Source organism: Leptonotus elevatus, chromosome 1 (assembly GCF_054856555.1).
Source record: "Leptonotus elevatus isolate MCC_2025b chromosome 1, RoL_Lele_1.0, whole genome shotgun sequence".
NCBI lineage: Eukaryota > Metazoa > Chordata > Actinopteri > Syngnathiformes > Syngnathidae > Leptonotus > Leptonotus elevatus.
The window spans coordinates 33,093,644-33,114,934 of NC_141239.1; the positions used below are offsets into that span (position 1 = coordinate 33,093,644).

Here is a 21,291-nt window from a genome sequence, read left to right on the forward strand (position 1 = left end):
CTATTAATACTGACTAATCTCTTCTTTTGTAATGTTTCTCTTGGTTTCACCACTTCAATTAAATGTATTTTTAGATTTTTCTGTCGCTCAATCAAATTTCAGCTTCTATGTGTTGCCATGTCAACCTAATTTATTGTGTAAGTGCATGAATAAGTAGCCATTGTAAAGTGTCTTTGAGTGTCCAGAAAAGCGCTATATAAATCTGATGCATTATTATTGTTATTATTGTTGTTATTATTATTATTATTATTATTATTATCCATCCATCTATCTATTTTCATAACCGCTTATTCCTCACTAGGGTTGCGGGGGTGCTGGAGTCTATCCCAGCTGGCTTTGGGCAGTAGGCGGGGTACACCCTGAACTGGTTGCCAGCCAATTATTATTATTATTATTATTATTATTATTATTATTATTATTATTATTATTATTATTATTATTATTATTATTATTATTATTATTAAGGCCTTCAGAAGTGCTGGCACAGTATTAGCAATATGGGACTTTTTTTTTTTAAGCCAGTCAGATTCAAATATATCTTCACGGGTGTAATTGACCCCCATAACACCAAAAATTATTGGGGGGAAAAACGGGGATAAATCATTAAATGTTTTTCCCAAAATGAATAAATACAAAAATACATATACAAAAATAGTACAATAATAATAATAATAATACACAAGGCTCCCACTGTTTTTAATTTAATTTATGAATTCCACTGCATTTTCACATTTAATAATTAGCATATGTGTCTTTAGATGCAATTTATTTTTATTTTTTTGTCCTGTTATTAGATAGTACTGATTCTGAACTGCTCCAAATGATGTACAGTATGCACAGTTACCTGCTGTACTGCTATATTATCTTTTTGTATAGTATCGATGTTGCATAGCCTCTCTAAATGCAGAACACGCACTGTGTGTGCGCGCATGCGCGTGCGCGTGCTATAGGCCCTTCACGTAATTTGTTGTGCTTTGGTACAATACATAACAAAACAACGTCCTAAATCCTAATTATTCAATGAAAGATAAAGAAAATATAATGAAAGAATGTCGTATTGTTTGTCCACTTCTTGGAATGTATCTAGATTGAGCCCGTAAAACCGCCGTCTGTGTCTTAGTGAGACATCGAAGTAGGAAATGGGACGGGTTTGCGTGACGTCATGTGTTGCACATTAAGTAGTCTGCCTGGCCTTTTTCTTTCTGACCTAAACCAATAAACATAAAATTATACGTTTATTCAAATCATTTAAATGTTCTATTGATGATATGTATGGACATATTTGCATTTAGTGAAGTGGAAGTTGCTATTTTTTTAAGACAACAAGTCGTGGGCGTAACGGTCGAGTTGCCCGGATGTACCATCTGGTGGCGGTAGCTGGCTTGTTTTTTTCTTCTTCTTCCTTGTCAGGGGTGGTGGCCGCTGTTTTGCTTCGTTAGCTTCCCGTTCGACAGCATGGGAATGTAAGCGAGGGAATCGCCCGGATAAAAGTTGCGTCAAGTGCTCCATAAGTTGTCTCAACTTCTCCGACAGTCTCTTTCCGTATCTTTGGAGCGATTTGACGGGCCGTCTTGAGTGAAGCTTTCGGGACATTTTAGCGGCGAAGCCATAGCGGACAAAGGGAAGACTTGCGAGCTTACATCGGCTAGCTCCCGGGGCTAACCAGCATTCCTCCATCGAGCGCGCCGCTATGCAGGCCATCAAGTGTGTCGTTGTCGGGGACGGGTGAGTCAGCTGATGGCCAGACAGTGGGCCTTTACACTTTAAAATTGTTTTTATTTTGTTGAGACTGAGACGTTTTACAAGAGCAGGAGAGCGATTGCGTCAATGTACGTGTTTAACATTTAAAGCCTCTGTAATGCTCTCCAACCAACTTGGCTGTTTAAGTTGCTCGAGCTTAGAATTAAGTACATCACATTGTTGAGTTTCCATACATACACACATAAATAAATAAAATACGGTTACTGTGCTGCACAAATTTGCACTCTGAAGTCTGATCCGTATTGTGATCGCCCCCCCCCCCCCTTTTTTGTGCAACCCTTGGCGGCCACCGTATGTTTGCATTCCTTTCCCTTTGGGATCGAAAAGGGTGCGTGCGTGAGATATGTCAGGACGCGTGGGAGGCCGCGCACGCGCTCATAACTTCTTGTTCTGGGTGTGGTGGTGTTGGTGGTGGATGCCTCAGCAGCAAAGTCATGCGTGGATCTGCCTTCCTGCCTTTCTTTCCACCTTGATTTTGACACAACGACCGCCTACGTCTGCAGCATGCACGCAACACGTTGGGAATTTCCCATTTGGTGATCAGGCAATTGTTACGTGTGAACATACAGTTTGCTTGCTTACTTTTGTCATTTTCTCCATAGGATGTAGAACCAAACTGTTGCGTGTTCAAACTGTTAGCATTATAAGCAAAGTTGGATATAAACAAGTCAAAAGCAAAATTATGTACTTGACAAACTTGAAATGAAACAATAAAGGTACTTGCCCTTTGAGAATGTTTGACAGACACATAATGGGCGGCTAGTGTCAACAAATTTCGCTGGTCATTAGAGGAAGTTATATACAGTAAAACTACTTATCATTTGAAGGTGCTTGGCATTACTTTTGTAAACGTCGCCTTTGGAAGTAGAACGTTTTTCCCCGCCTCAATCTGTAACCCTTATAAAATCTTTATTAACTGCAGAATGTTACTAACTGTCACCAAGTGGAACGGTAAGTAGAGGCCTGGCATTACTCTTTTTGAGATAATCTCTTCAAGGCTATAACATTACCATTATAAAACCTTTATTAACTGTATGTTATTCTAAATTAATTTGTCAAACAATAAAATTAAACAAACTATTCTCCATTTGGGTGTGCCTGACAGATATTTAAAATAAAATAAAAAGACCAAACATTTATCTGCATTGCTCAATGCAGTTGAATTTGGTCCAATTTTAGCAAGCAGATGCTAATGTGCCTTTCCTGTCGCAGCGGACTCCATTTCCTGTTCTAAGGATATTGTGCATTTCCTCATTGCTATCACTGCTCTGCTTCTGGACAAAGACTTAACATGTTGATTTTTTTTTTCAAGCCGCGTTTTCCACCTCTTAATGAGCAGACACATGAAGTGTGACTACAGAAAGTGTCCAGGACAGTTAAACATTGCTTTTCTCCGTACTCTCTCCAGAGCCGTGGGTAAGACCTGCCTGCTCATCAGCTACACCACCAATGCCTTTCCCGGAGAGTACATCCCCACTGTGTGAGTAGCCGCCGTCTTCTTCCTCATTGGCGTCTCAGCCTTTCCATTACTGCATTCGTGGCTGGAGATAAGGCAGCCTGTCAAGATGGAAATCTCTCCCGCTCGCACAACTGGTTATGATCGTTTTCCGTTGCTGCTTGGAATTCTCTGAATTCTAGAATTTTTATTGAGTTTTCCATTTTCAACAGTAAGAAGATAATATTTTGTGTATAATTAACGTGATGGCTTCATTATTTTTCATGAGCAATTAATACCTTTAAAAACAAAATTTTCCACTTGCTGTCGACTTATGATGACCTCAACTGTGCTGAGGAAGTAGGTAAGGACCAATCATGGTTCAGTTTGCTGACCAAACCCAGAAAACAGGTGAGCCGAGATTGGTCGTTAGCTATTTCCTCAGCACAGGTGATGTCATCTTCAATCGGCAGCAAGTGGGAAAATGTGCTTTTAGCGCATTCACTGCCATTGACGGCTATAAACGTCAAAAATTCATTTGAACTATTTCTATTAGTTTAACATTTTTTCCCCACTTTTGTTAACAAGAGTATGAAAACCTATAGAGATTTTTTTTCTTCATTTAGAACAGATATAACATTTGTGATTAATCGTGAGTTAACTTTTGAAGTCATGCGATTAATTACAATAAAAAAATGTAATCGCCTGACCAGACGATTGTTAAAAATTAGGGGCGTCAGGCGATTACATTTTTTAGTCGTAATTAATTGCATGACTTCAATAGTTAACTAACAATTAATCACAAATGTTATATCTGTTCTAAATGTACAATAAAAAAAGTCTAGGTTTTCATACTCTTGTTAACAAAAGTAGAAAAAAATGTTAAACTAATAGAAATAGTTAAAATGATTTTTTTGACGTTTATAACCATCAATGGCAGTAAATGAGTTATGGTAATAATTATATATGGAAAAATAATGACATTATCAAATTAATTCTGGACAAAATTTCAACTTTTTACTGCTGAAAATGGCTCAACGAGTCAAGTATTACTCTAAGAAAAAAACAGGGAGTACAAAGGTTAGGCATACAGTTGTAAGAATAAAACCAAGTATTTAATATTTCCCCTTTGTTATTACAGTATTTTGGAAAATGAACAATTTCATAGACAAAGACGATGACATGGGTCGGTCGAATGCCCAACCCAATTGTCAGACCATGCTTGAATAGATTTCGTCTTTTGGGCTGTGGTCAAAAAGAAACTACTTTTATATCTAAGAAAACCACACACTGTTAACGAGGCGTAATTTCATTCGAGAAGAATGGCCCAAAAAATTATTAACAATAGCGACTTGTCGAATGTCGAAGTGTGCTTGAGTGTAGACACTGAACCATGCTAAATGACAGCAAATTTAAAACAATGTAGATTATACTTAAGTTTCTTTTTTTCCCCAAAAAAGAAAAATGGCATAGTGCATACCCTAGTTTTGCACCGCTTGTATCTTATCATACACTATTCACAAAAAGTTCGGGATATTTGGCTTTTGGGTGAAATTTCAGGACGAGCCTAAAATGCATTCAAACCTTTCCAAGTGAACTTAATTTGACCTCCTCTCAGCTTTTGAATGCACATGTCCAACTGTTAAATGTTTCAGTACTTTTTGCACAAGTTGCTGTTCTCTAACAAGGAGCTTAACGGCAAAATTCACAAACGACAATGCTCCGGGCTCATGGAGGTGGCATCATCAGGGAACGGCTGTTGGAGACTGGTGCACCTCAAATGGAATGGCCTGCACTTTCTCCAGACCTGAATCCTATTGAAAAGCTGTGGGATCAGCTGAGTGGCCGTGTAGAGGCTGGAAACTCTGCACCCCAGAACCTCAATGACCTGAGGGCTGCCCTTCAAGAAGAGTGGGATGCCATGCCTCAGCAGATAATGAGTGAACAGCATGAGACGTCGTCAAGCTGCAATTGATGCTCAAGGGCACACGAGTTATTGTGACGTTAACATTTTTTGTTGTGGTGTACCCCCCATTGTTGTTAACTTTTCTTTCAATGAATTGTTTGAGATGAGAAAATCAGCAGCGCATCCTTCTACTTTAATGTCTTTCTACTTTCATGGTATGATCTCACTGTAGCGTGAACTTTTGACATTTTCCATACATTTCTTCCTGAAAGCCAAATATCCCTAACCCAAATATCTTGTCTTCTGAAAAGAGTCTCGATCGGCCAGCTACTCATTAACATCATTCGTTTCATAATGGTTAACAAACGTTCTCCACTCGCATCAGCTTTGACAACTACTCCGCCAACGTGATGGTGGACGGCAAGCCGGTGAACCTGGGCCTTTGGGATACGGCAGGACAGGAGGACTACGACAGACTACGCCCGCTCTCGTACCCTCAGACGGTAGCAAGCGAAACAGCCCGGTCGCACAACCACCTGCGCATTTTTCACTCTGACGTTATCGTTTGTCCCCCGCCCACCAGGATGTGTTCCTCATCTGCTTTTCGCTCGTGAGTCCGGCCTCCTTTGAAAACGTCCGTGCCAAGGTGAGTCAATAGTGACACCTGGATCTGTTTTGAGCCCCATTTAAAAAAATAAAATTATATATATATGTATATGTACATTTTGTTAATGTAACAAATTTCACCACACTTTATGATGAGCTATTTGTTATTTTTTGCTATATATTGTGAGGATTTTTTTTCGAAGAGAGTAGATAGGTCGCCATGTGAGTGAAATGAAAAGAAAAAAAACAGTGCACTGTGATGCTGTTGCGTGATGTAAAGTAGAGCCAAAGTCACCGATGCACATTAAATCGATGACTGAACAGGACAGACGGTCAAAAACAAAATGAGAACATGCACTCGGAGCTGCTGTCGGTCACAACTCACATCCCGATGCTCACATGCAAACTATCTCTGGCCTCTTTATTTCTGAGGGGAAAACGGAGGTCTGCATTTGAGGTGTGGTGTTTATTTATTCAAATGGAACACCCGATGTTTTTGTGGTATGTGAAAGCTAACCCGTGACCCGTATGCCGGCAGTGGTACCCCGAGGTGAGACACCATTGTCCCAACACTCCCATCATCCTGGTGGGCACCAAGTTGGATCTGAGAGATGACAAAGACACCATTGAGAAGCTGAAGGAGAAGAAACTGGCACCAATCACTTACCCACAAGGCCTGGCCATGGCCAAAGAGATTGGTATGCATCCTCCTGCTATTATCCCAACATAAGTTGTATTATTTTTCGGGCTGCAACCCGAAAATATTTTTTGAATGTTGATGATGATTCCATTGATTGTTCCAATGATTGATCGGATGCAAATGTATTATGAATTTAAGATTATAGATTAGTTGACCACTGCAGCACTTACAGTTTCACATATTTGCAGATTTGATTTAAATATTTTTTGTTATAAATGATGCTTTGATCTGTAACATGTACCAAAAAAAAAGCCATTCAGATGTCAGGTTTCCATCCAATTGTTTTGAATGTTTAAGGAAAATAACTGAAAATGCGCAAAACGAACATCTGACTTATGCCCGTTTCCATCTGTTCTTCTTTTGCAAATATTAAGAGGGAACTCCGGCGCTGTCGGTGGCGTTATACTATACACCATAGAAATATGATCCACTAGTAATTTCAAAGAAGAAGTGCGATGGCGTCGTATGAGTTTGCTTTTGTAATTCTTGATAAACCGTAGCGTTTGTTCTCCATCTAAACAAAGCATTAATATTTGCTTCTTAATTCCAAAAATATTTAAATTTCGTCGTCCCCCCAAACATACCTTACTTTATCGTCTGCCATTGCTTTGTGACTACAAACGTACATGTGACGTAATATCGGTCAAAACGTGCGACGTGTATTCGGTCTTGTCAGCGGTTATTCAAAAAAATTCAATTTCAAATTCACAAAACCTGTTTCCATAGCCAAAATTCGCATTTTCCTTTTTTCGATACGCTTCAATTTTGGGAGATCTGTGATCGGCCGACCCCTTAAAAACGAAACCAATCTTTTCCACCGATCTCATCTCCCACCTCAGAGGTCTGAAAAAGTCGGCCACTGTCCTCGTTTTTATTAGAGAGGACTGGGACTGGGACGGATTAATGTCATTATAATTGATTTCAATGGGGAAAATTGAATATACAAGACGACTAAGTTGAATCGTGAGCTTAGTCACAGAACAAAGGTATGACAAGGAAACACTGTATTAAATATGAATTATCAACCGTTGCACGTGGTGTACGTGGCACAGCTGCATGCTGTTAGATTGCATTTGTGTCTGGTATTGATGCTTTCTATATTTGTCATATTGCTGGTATGCTGGACGTGACCCCCAAATGTCTCTAACCCGTCCGTCCGCACTCAGGTTCCGTCAAGTACCTGGAGTGCTCCGCCCTGACCCAGCGCGGCCTTAAAACGGTGTTCGACGAGGCCATCCGCGCTGTCCTGTGCCCCCCGCCCATCAAGAAGAAGGGCAAGAAGTGCAGCCTCCTCTAAGGGTGGGAGCACAAGGAGTAACTGCATTAGTATATACGTACATACCCACCAGATAACAATCGACATTTTGCTTCCCGTAAACGTAGCTGCAACGGTTCTAGCGGCCATTTTCCCCCGTTACAACATTGAGTCAAGATTGAGACAATTGTAACGTTGTATACTGTAAAGACAATTCTGAAAATGTTCAACTTCATGAGGCCTTACGTTAAATCACCGCTCTCATTTTGTTTACAGTCAGGGTTCTCAGTGGGGATCACATTGCCAAATAAACCCTCCTGGTTTTGCTCCCACAATCAATTGTTCGCATATCCCTCACCAGCAGTTAATTTAAAAAAAAAAATGTTTTAACACCAACAGTGCTATTAATCCTCAAACAGGTAAAGCATTTTCTTCTCCCCCTCTCCTCAGTATCAAACCATGTACCAATGTAGATTTTAGGAACTGGTGGTGGTGGTGGGGAACAAGAGCACATTTGATGCTCCTTGGGCATTTATCAGCAACTTTTTTTCTTTCTTTTGAAATCGCATCACTACTGGCAAAGTGAAGTCACTTAGACGAGCATCTGTGCCTGTTAGTAAAACAAAGCTACTGTCGCTTCTGGCGTAGTAGACAGTGTAGTCCTCTTTGTTATAATCATGTGATTTGATTTTTGTTGTTATTGCATCTTACACTCCACTCACTGTATTGTTGGACTAACACTATGAATATGCTTCTTTTTTTTATCACTTCTTTTACAGCTAACACTACTCTTAACCTCCTTCCAAGCCTGTCTTTGTGTAATTTACGCTGATGGCATGTATGTGCGACGTATACTGAAAAACGTTAAGATTAGGATTGCTACATTTATTTTTTGTTTGCCTCTTTTCTTACAAAAATGTATTTAAACTACTAGTTCAAGGGGTTAAAGAACATATTGCTCATCTGTTGTTTTTTTGTATTCAGACATCAAGCTGTGCTTTAATTCAAGCCAATGTCATTGTGACTCCTTCAGTTTTATGGATACAAAGCTATTGTCACCTTTTGTTTTTGAAAAAAGCCAATAAATTCCAATAAAATTGAACCAGGTTGTGCGATTAATCATTTTCAGCACTGACACTTGAGGTGAAGCTCAGGTGCAAACAGCAACAAAATTGTGAGTAATGGATGCCCACAAATTTGGACTAACTGCCTACATTAATTATTTAAACCATAACCTTACCCCAAACTATGATTTCAAACCTATTTTACAACTTTAAAATTAATGCCTAACAGATTCTTTGATTTTTTAATTCTGCATTCTGTATATCAATTACTACTTTCCTATTTGCATTTTTATTACATTTTTGTCTCTGGTACGTACTGTTATTACTTAAATACATACATCAAATGACTTCATTTTCAGTGACTTTACTGAAGCTTACTTATGTTGAGCAGTTAAGCTGATGTGCCAAATGCAGATGACTTTTATTACATAAAGCAAAAAAACTGACAAGGTGTACAACATCAAGTAGATTTCATAAACCCACAGGGTTTTATAAGGCCATCATTTGTGGACATGTTATAAAATTATACATACAACACTATGATTACCATTTTATTTGTCGTGATTCAGGAGTCAACAAATCGTAGCAAAGTCCCCGAAGTAGTTGGTATGCTGGGGAGAAAAAAAACAAAGCTGAATGAATATGATAGATTCAATCCAACCAGGTTGTACACAATCCTCAAATAAGTTCACTTTCATTTAAATGGAATTGTTCCCAAAATAAATAATGTACAGTATAGAGAATTTATTTGTTCTAGCCCCTAAAATCTAAAGATCATCAATATTATTAGCAAGCAGAAAGAGTAGTTAACCACTCATCTAAAATAATAAAAAATACTAGCGGTGCCCCAATGGATAAGCCACTGATTGTAATTGGGCCATTTCTGTGGAAAACTTTGTGATCGGCACATGTCCATCAATGCCTTTTATTGCTGATCACAAAAAGCGATCATCCGCAGCTCGTACTAACTTTGCAGCTTGCAACCAACTGGAGACCAGCCTGTGTGCAGTGTAGCGTTCCCTCCCTCTTTCCTTAACCCTGCACGGCCGTGTGGCAAATTAAACAAACAAACATGCTGCTGTGTGGAGTTTTTGTGATTTGAGAGTGTGCAGCCAATTTTGGGGGTTGACTTCTGCTTTAAGAAAGTAAAAATATATAATTTAAAGAAATTAATAATAACAACAATAATAATTTAATTCAAGCACATCCGAGAACAGTAAAATGTGTCTTTTACAAATGAACATTTATTATTTATGTAATTTTACAAGCTAACATAGGAAGAATCAAAGTTTTGATTTGAATGCCAAACTATTCCACTGTACAGTACAGGGATGTATAGAATGCAGTATAAAAGTCAGATAGGAGAGAATGCGAGATGGCAAGGATGCAATAGAGGATTTCCGTTTACCTGTCCACCAGCTCGGCGCCGACAAGATCGTGGATGTGGTACTTGATGTGGAATTTCACTTGTGAGGTCGTCCGTCGCCCCTCAAGCTCGGCCTGTAACGCTTCCCCGTACCTGGACTTCTTCACCATGCCCAGCACGCCTTTACGACCTAGCAGGCGGGTAAAGGATGGCGGGAGGCACCAATATAATGTAAACATTTTCACACCCTCTTATGGCTTTACTCTGAATTAACCAATCACATTCCAACTCATGTTAAACAAGTCGTCACATACCTGCCGCCATTAGTGCCTTTGTTTAACCAACCCCAAATAGGATAAGTGATTCAGATGATGGATGGATAAAGTTTGGTTGTTCTAGTATGCTTTTCTTGACCTATCCAGACTTTTTATATCCACTGCAGTAAATGTGATCACTGAGGGAGTGGCTAATAAATGGGCCTTCCTGTTACGCAGATATGCAGTTCTGATGGTCAACTGGATCATGTGCTGTCAAGCTAACGTTAGCTAGCAATCCAGCCATTGTGTTTTGCGACAATACTTAACTGAATATTTTATATATACCAGTGAGAAAATCTGTTTAGAAGTGGCTACTGATGTAATGTATACATGTAGGGAACTTCTCTATAGTTATTTATTACCTCCACTTGATTAATCCTCCCACAGCTGAATAAATGTTTTCTTTTCTTATCGTTAGGGGGATATCTGACAGCGCAACCCTGAACACAAGTTTTTGTCATTGTTCCAGTTCAGATCAGCGCCACCCAGAAATATTCCTGACTATAGCACGAAACCCACCTTGTATGAAGTACTTGGTGAATTTGCCAGAGTTGGGAATGGAGAGCCACCAGCTGCCGGCGTCCCTCACAGTCAAGACTCCGGCCTTCACAAGCTGCCTGGAAGGCAATAAAAAAATATATATATATATTAAAAAAAATTAATATATATATATATTAATATATATATATATATATTATATATATATATAATATATATATATATATATATATAATATAAATATATATATATATATAATATACATATATAATATATATATAATATATATATATATATAATATATAATATATATATATATATATTATATATATAAATATACAGAAAAAAGGTGAATCATGACGGTCGGTCTACTTGAGCCTTTAGGCACGGTGTCATTTTCAGTCGACAACAAATATCAAAATGGCAAAACCCCTCAGATGAATACAAACATTGTTTTTCTGCTTAATTTTTAGTCTACTAAGACAATATTAATCAGAATACAGTGTTTCAAAGAGTGGGTGCTGCGCATTGAACACATTGTAAAGACTTTTTTTTTGTTTTTTAACTTGACTTCCCCTTGTGTGGTGTTCATATTTTTGTAGTTCAGTCAGTGTTCGTGGGTCTGGTGGGAAACTGATAAATGGACTACACTTCATTAACAAAAATGTGTGGGAATTTTAGAATTTGAGTTTGAATTCTACATTGTTGCAAGGACAAGGTCAGTAACACAAAATGTTGACCCATGATCATAAGTTCCTGTATGTAATATAAATGTGTTGAACATGTGGTCGGATACAAGCTCTTCACGGTAAATGAACCAAGGCCAAGGAGTCTGAAAAATATATTATTTGTATTCCTTTCTTTTCATAAGAAATGAAAATGCATCCCACAGATGAAAAAAAAAATGCATCCCACAGACCTGAACACCATATGTGGGTTAGATAGTAATAGATTCGCAAAGACAGTCTCAAAGTATTTATTATAACCAAATGTATGAATGTTTCTTATTTGTACATTTAACTACAAAAAATCAAATACATTAAACAGAATATCGTTTAAAAAAAAAGCGTATTACAATTGATTTAATATTTTTATATTTGTATTTAGAAAAAAAATGCATCAGTAATAAAAGTGCAAAAGTAGAATTTGATTATAATAATTTAAGTAGCTCTAACTGTATAACTGTACAAGAAAACAAACATACAATACATTACAAAATATGTATTTAAATTATTTTTCATGTGTATTTGTATTTATAAAAATCATAAAATTAGTCGTCATTGATTGTTTGTTTTTTTATCTATCAAGGACTTTTTATGAATGCTCATTCCCAGTCTAAGGTATTGATTCCTATCTAAATTATATTTAACTATCCATCCATATTCCAAACCCCTTATTCTTCACAAGGGTCTCGGGGGTGCTCGAGCCTGTCCCAGCTAGTTTGTATTATAGACATATGTTACTATACACAATAAAACTACACTTCCATCCATTTTCTGTAACACTTTTCCTGGAGCCTAACCCAGCAATTACACCCTTCTCTGGTTACCATCACAAAGGCAATTGTGAACAGCATATTGATGCAAACTGAACCCACTCCACAAAATGCAGCTATGTGAACCACTACACTACCGACGGCCATATTTACATTTACGTTCAATTACTAAAGTATTTTACAGGGTAGAGAAAAGTTTTTTTCTTTACATACGTGATTTCAGCATCCGTGAAGAAGAACTCCCTGATCATCTGGTCTTTGTTGAAGCTCAGATCCGTGCAAGGTGACAACGCTTTGTCCAAGAACTTGTCCACGGTCCCTCGGGTCTCTCTGCCCTCCTCTCCGGCCAACACTTTGGCCTTGTAGTCTGACGTGAAAACCAGTCCGAATGCCTCGGCGTCAAAGCCAAGCTGGAACATGAGCAGCTCCCCATCCTCGCGCAGCTTATTCTGCAGGTGTTTTGTTTTGTGATTTCTTAGTCAGACTCCATATCAAGGGCCACAGCAGGTCGAGCAAATGCTCTCACACTACAAGCCGTCTATATGACCCATGGGCTAAAGGTTACCCAACCCTGGTTTAAAGGGGTTAGATCAATTAACACAAACGACCCGCCTTCACATGGGGCTTGTCAATAGTATACGCTCACATATTGCCTAAACCAAATGCAATCACAAACTCACTTGACATTACATGGGCAAACAAAATACTCTATACGCACTAGTACTTTCGCCACATTTTTCAAAATCAAATCAACCTTAAGCCATTTACAGTATATGGTTAATGTGTACATTTATTATGTTCATTCGCAGTAATTGACAAGGTGATGGATGAAGTGCTGACTGATCAATATTGAATTTGTGGGGGCTTGTGTGAACTTCGTTGTTCATTCCCTATTTAGAGCAGAGGTGTCAAACTCAAGGCCCGGGGGCCATAGCCAGCCTGCCGCATCATTTTATGTGACCCGCCAATGCAAATTATGTGCATTAACTTTGTATTTCTTGCTGAAATATTAAAATTGCAAATTGTCTTCACTTTGAAAAACATTGAGATATTGCAAGCATTTTTGGTTACCAATCCACCGTTTAAAATAAATGTAATAATATTTGAACAAACTGCTTTTACTGGCCTCTGGTTTCATAACTAGTTATTCATCATTTTGTTGCGTAAATGTAATATGAGGTGATCATACATTTATTTGGGTTCACATTCACAATAATAACAACCCTTCGAAGGAAACCCAAACTACGAATGGGACCTGTGGCAAAAACGAGTGAGATCAGGCAGGGTGAACCGTGACTCATTATCATCCTCAAAATAAGTGTAATGACTGTTTCAACATATTTAGACAAAATAATGTCACTGACGTGTTATCATGACTACTGGCTTTCAAATTGAGAAAAAAAAATACAACATGGATATTTTTCTGTGGCCAGCAACTCGCCACGTCGCGCTATTTTGCCGTGAATTGCGTGAGAACTACGAGTACAAATTCTGCTCCAGTATTAGCTCGTGGCATAATGATTAAGGATCTCACCCCAAAAGTGTGAGGACATGAGTTCGAATCTTGCGCTGTACTATACCCCCCACCCAATTACAATTTCTTGACAAAATATATGCTATATGCTCTGAGGGTTATGGTTATTTACTCACTACCAAAAAATACTCGACTTACCACTTCTTTGTCCACCAGAGTTTTGTCATGGTGAATGCTGTACAGTTGGTGCTTCAGTACAATTTGAGGTAAGGTGTCATTGAAAAGCTTTCTGGGGAACAGCGTCATAAGATACTCCAGGCTAGCTCGGACATCAGTCGGACCTTTTGAAATGCAAGGCATTTTAGTTGACACGAATGTATCTCCACCTCCCTCCACGTTACAAAACAGCTGTAAGCACCTACCTTGTTCATCACTCTTAATACCAAACTTCTCAGCGGCAGTTCGGCTTTTTTTCACCTTGAAAATGTCTGAAATCAGAGCTCGTTTCCTGTTCATGCCTGCCAACGTACAAAAAAAGTAACTTATTATGTGTAACTTTCATAAATTTCGTTTTACCTGACACGATAAAGGCCTTTTTGTAGCAGTGTTTACAGCTTAGTTATCGGCACCTATCCCGACTGGGAGCACGAAAATGTGAAGATTACGTCAATCACAATTAAAGTGCCAACAACACTTTTTTATACAAGGCTTATATTGTATGCAAACTTGAATACGCATTCAGTCCATAGTGAGTGATTTTATTTAAATTACAGTGTGTATAATAAGCTCTCAGAAAATAATGGGATGCGTTTGTGCTTACCTGGATTGTTACTGTTGGCAAAACTAAACAAATATACATCATTTCGATCGAACTTTGCGTCAATTGGCTTAGCTTGAATGCTATTGTGCTATGTGCCCACAGTCTTCTTCTATTAATCACCCCAGTTGGCCATTCTGCCCTCTGTGGTTACGGCTGTCACTACATGCCCCGTTGTACTTGTATGTTTTCTTCTTCTTCTTACACAATCTTAATGGCAATATTGCCCCCTGTAGTCAAGCGTGGTTTCTGCATGTCCAGTGTCTGTTGTGTTCATCTTTGCATATTTTTACAAACATAGCAAGCAGAATGGGCCAGTATTGGGCCCTTATCGTCCGGTTTAGGTTCGGAAATAGACGATAGTTAGAAGTAATTAGTGCATAGGCCGCTGTTTAGAACCAAAACGAAGCAGGAACCGCGCTGTTTTGGGGGATAGCTCACAACGCTAATTAGCTTGCTAGCTTCCATTACGAACTATTTTCCTTTCCCCACGTTTACCCTGCTGATGATCCAATATTAAATCAATTTAGCATTCTTGAGTCACATTACCGGCTGTGGTACGTCTCACTGAGGTAAGTCAAGTGGCGTAAAAACAAACAACTAAACAAAAAACAATCTTGTTGTCGGTGCTGGTTCTCCACAGTTATTAATACTGTAATGGTAGTTTGCTGTCATTGTTGATGAAAATTCACACACGTCCATGTGCAATATTGTTGCGTGCACATACTGCATAAAGTAATCTTTCAGCTGTCTTGACTCAATATAATACATAAAAATCTGAATCTCTAATGGTTTGATATGACATTAGTCCACCGTTTGCAGAAATAACAAATCCAACTCTTCCCGGGAAGCTTTCCATGAGGTTTAAGAGTGTTTTGGGTGATTTTTGACCATTCTTCCAGCAGCACATTTTTAAGGTTACACTAATGTCAGAGGAGAAAGCCTGTCTCTTTCCGCTGTAATTCATGTCAACGGTGTACTGCAATTTATGACCTGCTCGCATCCTACAAATTGGGAATCGCTGCATTAGAGCATTTCATATACTGTCGCTTCATTGATTGTGATTGTCAATTCTCTCTCCCCAACAGGCAACCATGAACCAGCACCGCTCCCACAATTCCAGCTTCCAGCACCAGCGGCAAAGATGGAGAGATGATAATGAACAAAATGAGAGAGGACATAAATTTTCCAAACCAAATCACCAGCAGCACTACTCCGGGCCATCAGCTCGGCAAACGTCAACAAGCACTCCAACTTTGAGCACCAGCAGGGAGCTTTACGAAAGAGACTTCCCCCTGTACAAGCAGCCTGTCGAAGTGGGTTCCTTTTCCCTGGACTCCGAGCGCAGGTTCTTCAATGACAGCAGGCAAATGAGGTACTATTCGGAACCTGAGAAAACTCCACATTTTGACCTGAGGGATGGATATAGGGATCGTTATATAAAGAGGGACGAAAGTGTGAAGGAAAAGCTGGACCACATCCTCCGATGGATCTTGGCCAACAAACTGAAGCTCATGCGGAAGGCGGACGCGTCGTCTTCATCGTAAGTAGAGTGGGAATTGCAAATGTATTCGCCATCTAATGTCACGATAGTGGTGCCTTGATTGACAATTTAAATTTATTCCACAGCTGCAGTCGTAACTCAAGACTAATTTAAATGGACATTTAAAAAAAAACACTCTACACCGTACGTTGTACAACATACAGTAGTAATTACAGTAAATTTACAGTAAAAAAAAAAAAAGACAAAAAAACTGTCAGGCGATTCCAATCTTTAATCGTAATTAATCGCATGACTTCTATAGTTAACTCACGATTAATCATACATTTTATATCTGTTCTAAATGTACAATAAAAAAAATTCTCAGTTTTCATACTCCTAATATAAAAGTGGAAAAATATGGCTGTGTCTTTTAGTCATTGATCTAGTAATTTCAAAATAATTCATAAAATTAAAAAGATGTATTGTACTGTTAAAAAACCCTGTCATTTTTCTGCCACTAGATGGCATAATTGCATTTGTAACATGGTGACAGTGCATTTTTCTTTTCCTATTAAGAGCTATTTAATCATGAAGTAACTTGTGAAATTCTGCACATTTTTAAAATGTCTCCACAAATATATGCATTATTAAATTTATTACTGCTAAATTTTGACGTAGTCGACTGGATGTGTCTGAATTCCCCCACTACAGGCTTTCCAAGTAAGGGGCGGTCATTAATTGCGTGTTAAAAAAAATTAGTGCAGTTAAAGGAACTTTAAATGAACTCAAAATTAATGCACTAATTTTGACACCCCTAAAAAAAAAACATTAAGTTGATGCAGTGACAAAAAGCGATTTCATTCTATTAAATTATGCTCTCATTGTATAACAATACTATGGAGTTCGGTTTTCCTAAATAAAACTTGCGATTATCATTATTCCACAATTTGGACGGGACTACAACCACATCATAACCTTTTTTTTTTTCTCTCCTTGTTAGAGGTTTGGATATCGACTTTGTAACGTGGCGAGGCCATTTGACCAAACTTCTGACCACGCCGTATGAGACACGGGAGGGCTGGTGGCTGGCCGTCACCCGGTTCAAGGGGACCCTTTACGTCAGCGAGGTGGAAACGGACGCCGCTCGCCGGGATCGAGAGAATCGCACTGGGAGGCACCAAGAAATGATGTATTGGGGGTACAAGTTTGAGCAGTATATATGCGCAGGTAGGGAGCTACGACTTTTTATGATCAGATGTCTACTGTAATTTTTTTTCATATTGTGGCTTGGGTTGTTTTTACGAAAGCATTTTTAGCCTTTATATAGAACTGCATCCAAATGAACCACCAGTGATGAAAAACATTCTCCCGACAAGGTTGCCCGTTATCTGCTATCATTTAGGTCTGCTCGACCAAAACCTTCATACTTGCCCTCCTTAAAACTCTAATCTCCCATTTGTTCGTTAGCTAGCATGGAGGAGTTGCAGTAAATGTACTCTCATAGGAAGGGAAGGGCAGTGTATACTGACTGGTAGAGCTGCAGTCTGCAGACTTCCAAGGCCAAACATAAAAACACATGAACACTAAGGATGTAAACGAGTGAATTGAATGGAAAAAGTTAACACATTTGATATTGGACTACTGGATATAACATTGCAACCCAATCATCCATTTTTCGATAGGATGAGCTTTCATTAGGGTCCCTTTCTGGTGTACAATATTGTCAGCTGCAGTATGGCAACTTTTTTGTTGTTGCTGTGATCAAATTCTTTTGACTTCAAAATGTGCAACGTGTCTCCCTCAAAGACAAGAAGGACGGCTCCCCCGATTCCAGCGGCGTGGTCAACACCAACGAGGCCTTCTGCACCGTGGTCCAAACTCGTCTCTCGGATCACAGGCTGCTCTTCTCCGGCGAGGTGGACTGCCGGGACAAAGATCCAGACGCTCCGGCTCCCCCCGCCTGCTATGTGGAGCTCAAGACGTCCGCAGAGATCTGTACCCCCAAACAACGAAGCAACTTTCACAGGTGATCACTTTGAAAATCGACAAATATGTAAATATAACATTGTCTTGGATTTATTAACCTTTTGCATTGTTTTCTTATCAGGTTCAAGCTGCTCAAGTGGTGGGCACAGTCCTTCCTCCCCGGAGTCCCCCGCGTCGTGGCGGGCTTCCGGGATGACGACGGAGTTGTCGTCTCCGTGGAGACCTTTCACATCGCCAAGATTTCACGGCTCATCAAGGTACGTATTGCAGGCTGCGCGCAACGTGAACCGGACGATTGCAATAACGCATCTGCGTCTTTTGGAGCAGGCCGAGGACAAGTGTTGGAGGCCAACAGTCTGCATGAACTTCTGCAGCGACTTCCTGTCTTTTGTCAAGCGTGTGGCGACCGAAGACAATCCTCAGTGAGTTCCCAGCATATTCATGGTGAACTAAAATCATGTAAATAATGACTTTTCCAAATTGTCACTATTGTTTGGGTTTGCACCCAAATTTGCCCCATTGCACCCATAATTGCAAGTGCATTTTGAAAATATTTAAATTTATTGATGATTATCTTATTGTAATTAATTAATTCATTCACTCCCAGCCATTTTCACTGAAGCGACCCCTTTCACTCCCAGCTGTTTTACTGGATTTTGCAAGGCCCACAGAATATTGTGTTCTATTGCTATAAAAACATGGAACCTACCAAAAGAAAGATGAGAATATCTTCTTTCATCAGAAAAAAAGTTTCCATTTTGCAGCAATTAGCATTAGAATATAGCTAAATTTCATCATTATTCACAAATCTGTTTAGAACGGTGTAAATGAGCTTGTTTGCAACATGGCCCTGGTTGGTCTCTTATACTCTGCTGCCACCTGCTGGCCGTTTTTGTAATAACTACCAATGCTTTACCTGTTCTCTGCAGTTCAGAGGCTGCATCAAAGCCTTCTGTATGCTCTAGCATAAAACAAAACATACAAAAAACATTCAATACGTCTTTGGGACACTTAAAACATTTAAAATAAAACTTATTTATACGTTTTTGGAAGCAAATGAGTTATTATGAGCAATCAGAAATTTCTTATTTGTGCAATTTTAACAATATCAGTTTCTCAATTTGTACACTTGCAACTTACTGATAATAAAACAAGAAAATGTACATAAATGCCAGAGGAGGGCACAAGGGTCGGACATGCACTCCTAAACTGTATTCTCTGTCTTTCAGTGTGGTCTATCTGTTCTGCTGGAACCCTCGCTGTGACGTGACCTACACTGTCCACAGGGACTCGCCTTATTCTTTCCTGCCAGATTGGTACGTGAAGGAAATGAGCTAAAAGATTCTCGCCTGAGAGGTTCCCAGATGCGCTCAACAAACTCGACATCTATTTTTGCTGTTTTGTTTTTAATGGTGATTTAACAAAGACACACAAACTTTCACGCAAAGATCCCGCAAAATTTTAGCATTGGCGCCATAACAGAAGAGTACCCTTTGTCTTTTTTACACAACTCTGTGATGCAGCATCAAATAAAGGCATTTGGTGTGGCGTAGCGTTGTCTCGATCTTGTTAGGCCAAAAACAGAAGGCCAAATCCACAAAAAAATTAACTACGTCCACTGATAAATGTATCTTCTTTTGCACGCGCATTTTGCTTCCTCTTAACATCCTATTTATTTATTTTAATCATATACCGGCGTAATCACGGCCACAAAGTTTGACAGTTGAGCACAGTTAGCACCTGATTTACCACACGTGGCAGTGCTGGATTTGCGCCAAGAACACGATGGCAAAATTATAGCAGTTGAGAGAGCCTGTCTATCGCTGCAGCCATGGACAGGCTTCTACTGACAGAAGCAAGTTTACGCCAGCTTCCATGAGACGTTATTTGCGTCACTAACCGCAATTAGCGCAGGTGTTAGTGAATTAAATACTGTTTATCAATAAGGATCATTTGCATAGAGGTGGACAATGTCTGCGCCAAATATATGCATATTGCCTCATTTAAAAAACATGCAGAAACCACCAGCGCGCAATCTGGTTGGCAACGCAGTTGGTAATCAATTTCCCCATCTAAACGTGCTTTGTGGATTAGACGCTCCCGGATTGATCCATTTATTTATACCAGTTAGCGCCACGCAAAAGCCACGCCAACCTTTAGTGGATTCAGTCTTGTGTGTTTGGGGTGGGTCTTGTTTTTGTTACATAGTGGGGCCAACATTTCGGGTTTTCACAGAGTTGTGAGGCCCACCCGTCCATGTGGGGCCATTTTGCCAGGCCCCACAAGTTTAGACATCTTTTTGAGGGTTGGTTTTAGAGTTTAGGTTTGAATTGGGTTATGGCTGAGCTGAGATTAGGGTAAGGAATAGGGGTAGGCAATCATTTTTGATGGTTGAGGTTAGGGGAAGTGGCTAGGAAATGCATTATGTCAATGAGATGGCCCCACAAAGATAGTAAAACAATCGTGTGTGTGTGCCTTTCTCTTTGCTACATTATGGGCCCATACTCCCATTTTTTTTTAACTTTACCATTGTGTGAACCGACCTGTCCTTGTGGGCATCACAAGTTCAGACCTCTTTTTGAGGGTCAAAACTTGGTTTGAGAGTTTAGGTTTGAATTGGATATTGGTTTGTTTTTAGGGTTGTGATGATTAGGGTAAAGGGCTAGGAAATGCATTATGTCTATGAGATGTCCCCACTAAGACGCAAAGACAAAGGTGTGGGTGTGCGTGCATGTGTTGAAGGCAAACGCTTTTGAGTGTGAACATTTCTGAAAAGAGATTTGAGAAACGAAATCCAGACATCCACGTGATCTTGATAGTGCCGCGGGATCGTCACACTCGCACCCGATCCCGGCCAGATAAGGTAAGGCTAAACATTTGTATGTGCTTAAATTTGTGCTGCTAAACTGGAAAATTACACAAATACACTTCTAGGAACGAATCCTCCATTGCTTAATAAACTGCTGCTATTCGGCTTTCTGGTGCAATTTCAGGATGACGCTCAAATGCACTAAAACCTTTCTCTAGACTTTTTAACGCACGTCCAACTGATCAGTGTTTCAGTATTTTATTCAGTTTTCATTTGGAATTGTCTCACTTTCAGACAACAATGTACCGTGAGACTTTGA

At 39.4% G+C, this 21,291-nt stretch overlaps 3 protein-coding genes across 4 annotated transcripts; 2 read left to right on the forward strand and 1 right to left on the reverse strand.

Moving 5' to 3' along the window:
• Window positions 1–1,361: 1,361 nt before the first annotated feature.
• On the forward strand, window positions 1,362–8,765 carry rac1b (Rac family small GTPase 1b). Its single transcript, XM_086093323.1, has 6 exons — window positions 1,362–1,725; window positions 3,170–3,241; window positions 5,488–5,605; window positions 5,686–5,748; window positions 6,247–6,406; window positions 7,575–8,765. Exons 1-6 carry the CDS (start codon window positions 1,691–1,693, stop codon window positions 7,703–7,705), a joined length of 579 nt encoding a protein of 192 aa, XP_085949449.1. The 5' UTR covers window positions 1,362–1,690; the 3' UTR covers window positions 7,706–8,765.
• A 367-nt stretch (window positions 8,766–9,132) lies between these two features.
• On the reverse strand, window positions 9,133–14,860 carry LOC147181751 (winged helix repair factor 1-like). Of its 2 annotated transcripts, XM_086093895.1 has the most exons (7): window positions 14,698–14,860; window positions 14,300–14,395; window positions 14,076–14,218; window positions 12,617–12,852; window positions 10,930–11,027; window positions 10,136–10,283; window positions 9,133–9,338 (listed from the first exon to the last, which is right to left on the reverse strand). In XM_086093895.1, exons 2-7 carry the CDS (start codon window positions 14,391–14,393, stop codon window positions 9,293–9,295), a joined length of 765 nt encoding a protein of 254 aa, XP_085950021.1. In that variant the 5' UTR covers window positions 14,394–14,395; window positions 14,698–14,860; the 3' UTR covers window positions 9,133–9,292. The 2 variants fall into 2 exon arrangements, with proteins under 2 accessions (XP_085950021.1, XP_085950013.1); XM_086093887.1 differs by having other exon boundaries at window positions 14,076–14,395.
• A 47-nt stretch (window positions 14,861–14,907) lies between these two features.
• Window positions 14,908–19,715, forward strand: dxo (decapping exoribonuclease). Its single transcript, XM_086093873.1, has 7 exons — window positions 14,908–15,266; window positions 15,783–16,237; window positions 17,178–17,404; window positions 17,984–18,203; window positions 18,285–18,420; window positions 18,491–18,585; window positions 19,393–19,715. The coding sequence occupies exons 2-7, from the start codon at window positions 15,789–15,791 to the stop codon at window positions 19,499–19,501; spliced, it is 1,236 nt and encodes a 411-aa protein (XP_085949999.1). The 5' UTR covers window positions 14,908–15,266; window positions 15,783–15,788; the 3' UTR covers window positions 19,502–19,715.
• The last annotated feature ends 1,576 nt before the right edge of the window (window positions 19,716–21,291 follow it).

Excerpts from the sequence above, each read along its gene's own strand:
- LOC147181751 (XM_086093887.1), bottom strand. The coding sequence starts at position 14,393 with ATGAACAGGAAACGAGCTCTGATTTCAGACATTTTCAAGGTGAAAAAA. Across the intron at positions 10,284-10,929 it reads CACCAAGTACTTCATACAAG|GTCGTAAAGGCGTGCTGGGC; the intron begins GTGGGTTTCGTG and ends CCCGCCTGCTAG. Across the intron at positions 9,339-10,135 it reads GGCGCCGAGCTGGTGGACAG|CATACCAACTACTTCGGGGA; the intron begins GTAAACGGAAAT and ends TTTTCTCCCCAG.
- rac1b (XM_086093323.1), top strand. The coding sequence starts at position 1,691 with ATGCAGGCCATCAAGTGTGTCGTTGTCGGGGACGG. Across the intron at positions 1,726-3,169 it reads TGTGTCGTTGTCGGGGACGG|AGCCGTGGGTAAGACCTGCC; the intron begins GTGAGTCAGCTG and ends TACTCTCTCCAG. Across the intron at positions 5,606-5,685 it reads CGCTCTCGTACCCTCAGACG|GATGTGTTCCTCATCTGCTT; the intron begins GTAGCAAGCGAA and ends CCCGCCCACCAG.
- dxo (XM_086093873.1), top strand. The coding sequence starts at position 15,789 with ATGAACCAGCACCGCTCCCACAATTCCAGCTTCCAGCACCAGCGGCAA. Across the intron at positions 18,204-18,284 it reads CAACGAAGCAACTTTCACAG|GTTCAAGCTGCTCAAGTGGT; the intron begins GTGATCACTTTG and ends TTTTCTTATCAG. Across the intron at positions 18,586-19,392 it reads GCGACCGAAGACAATCCTCA|TGTGGTCTATCTGTTCTGCT; the intron begins GTGAGTTCCCAG and ends TCTGTCTTTCAG.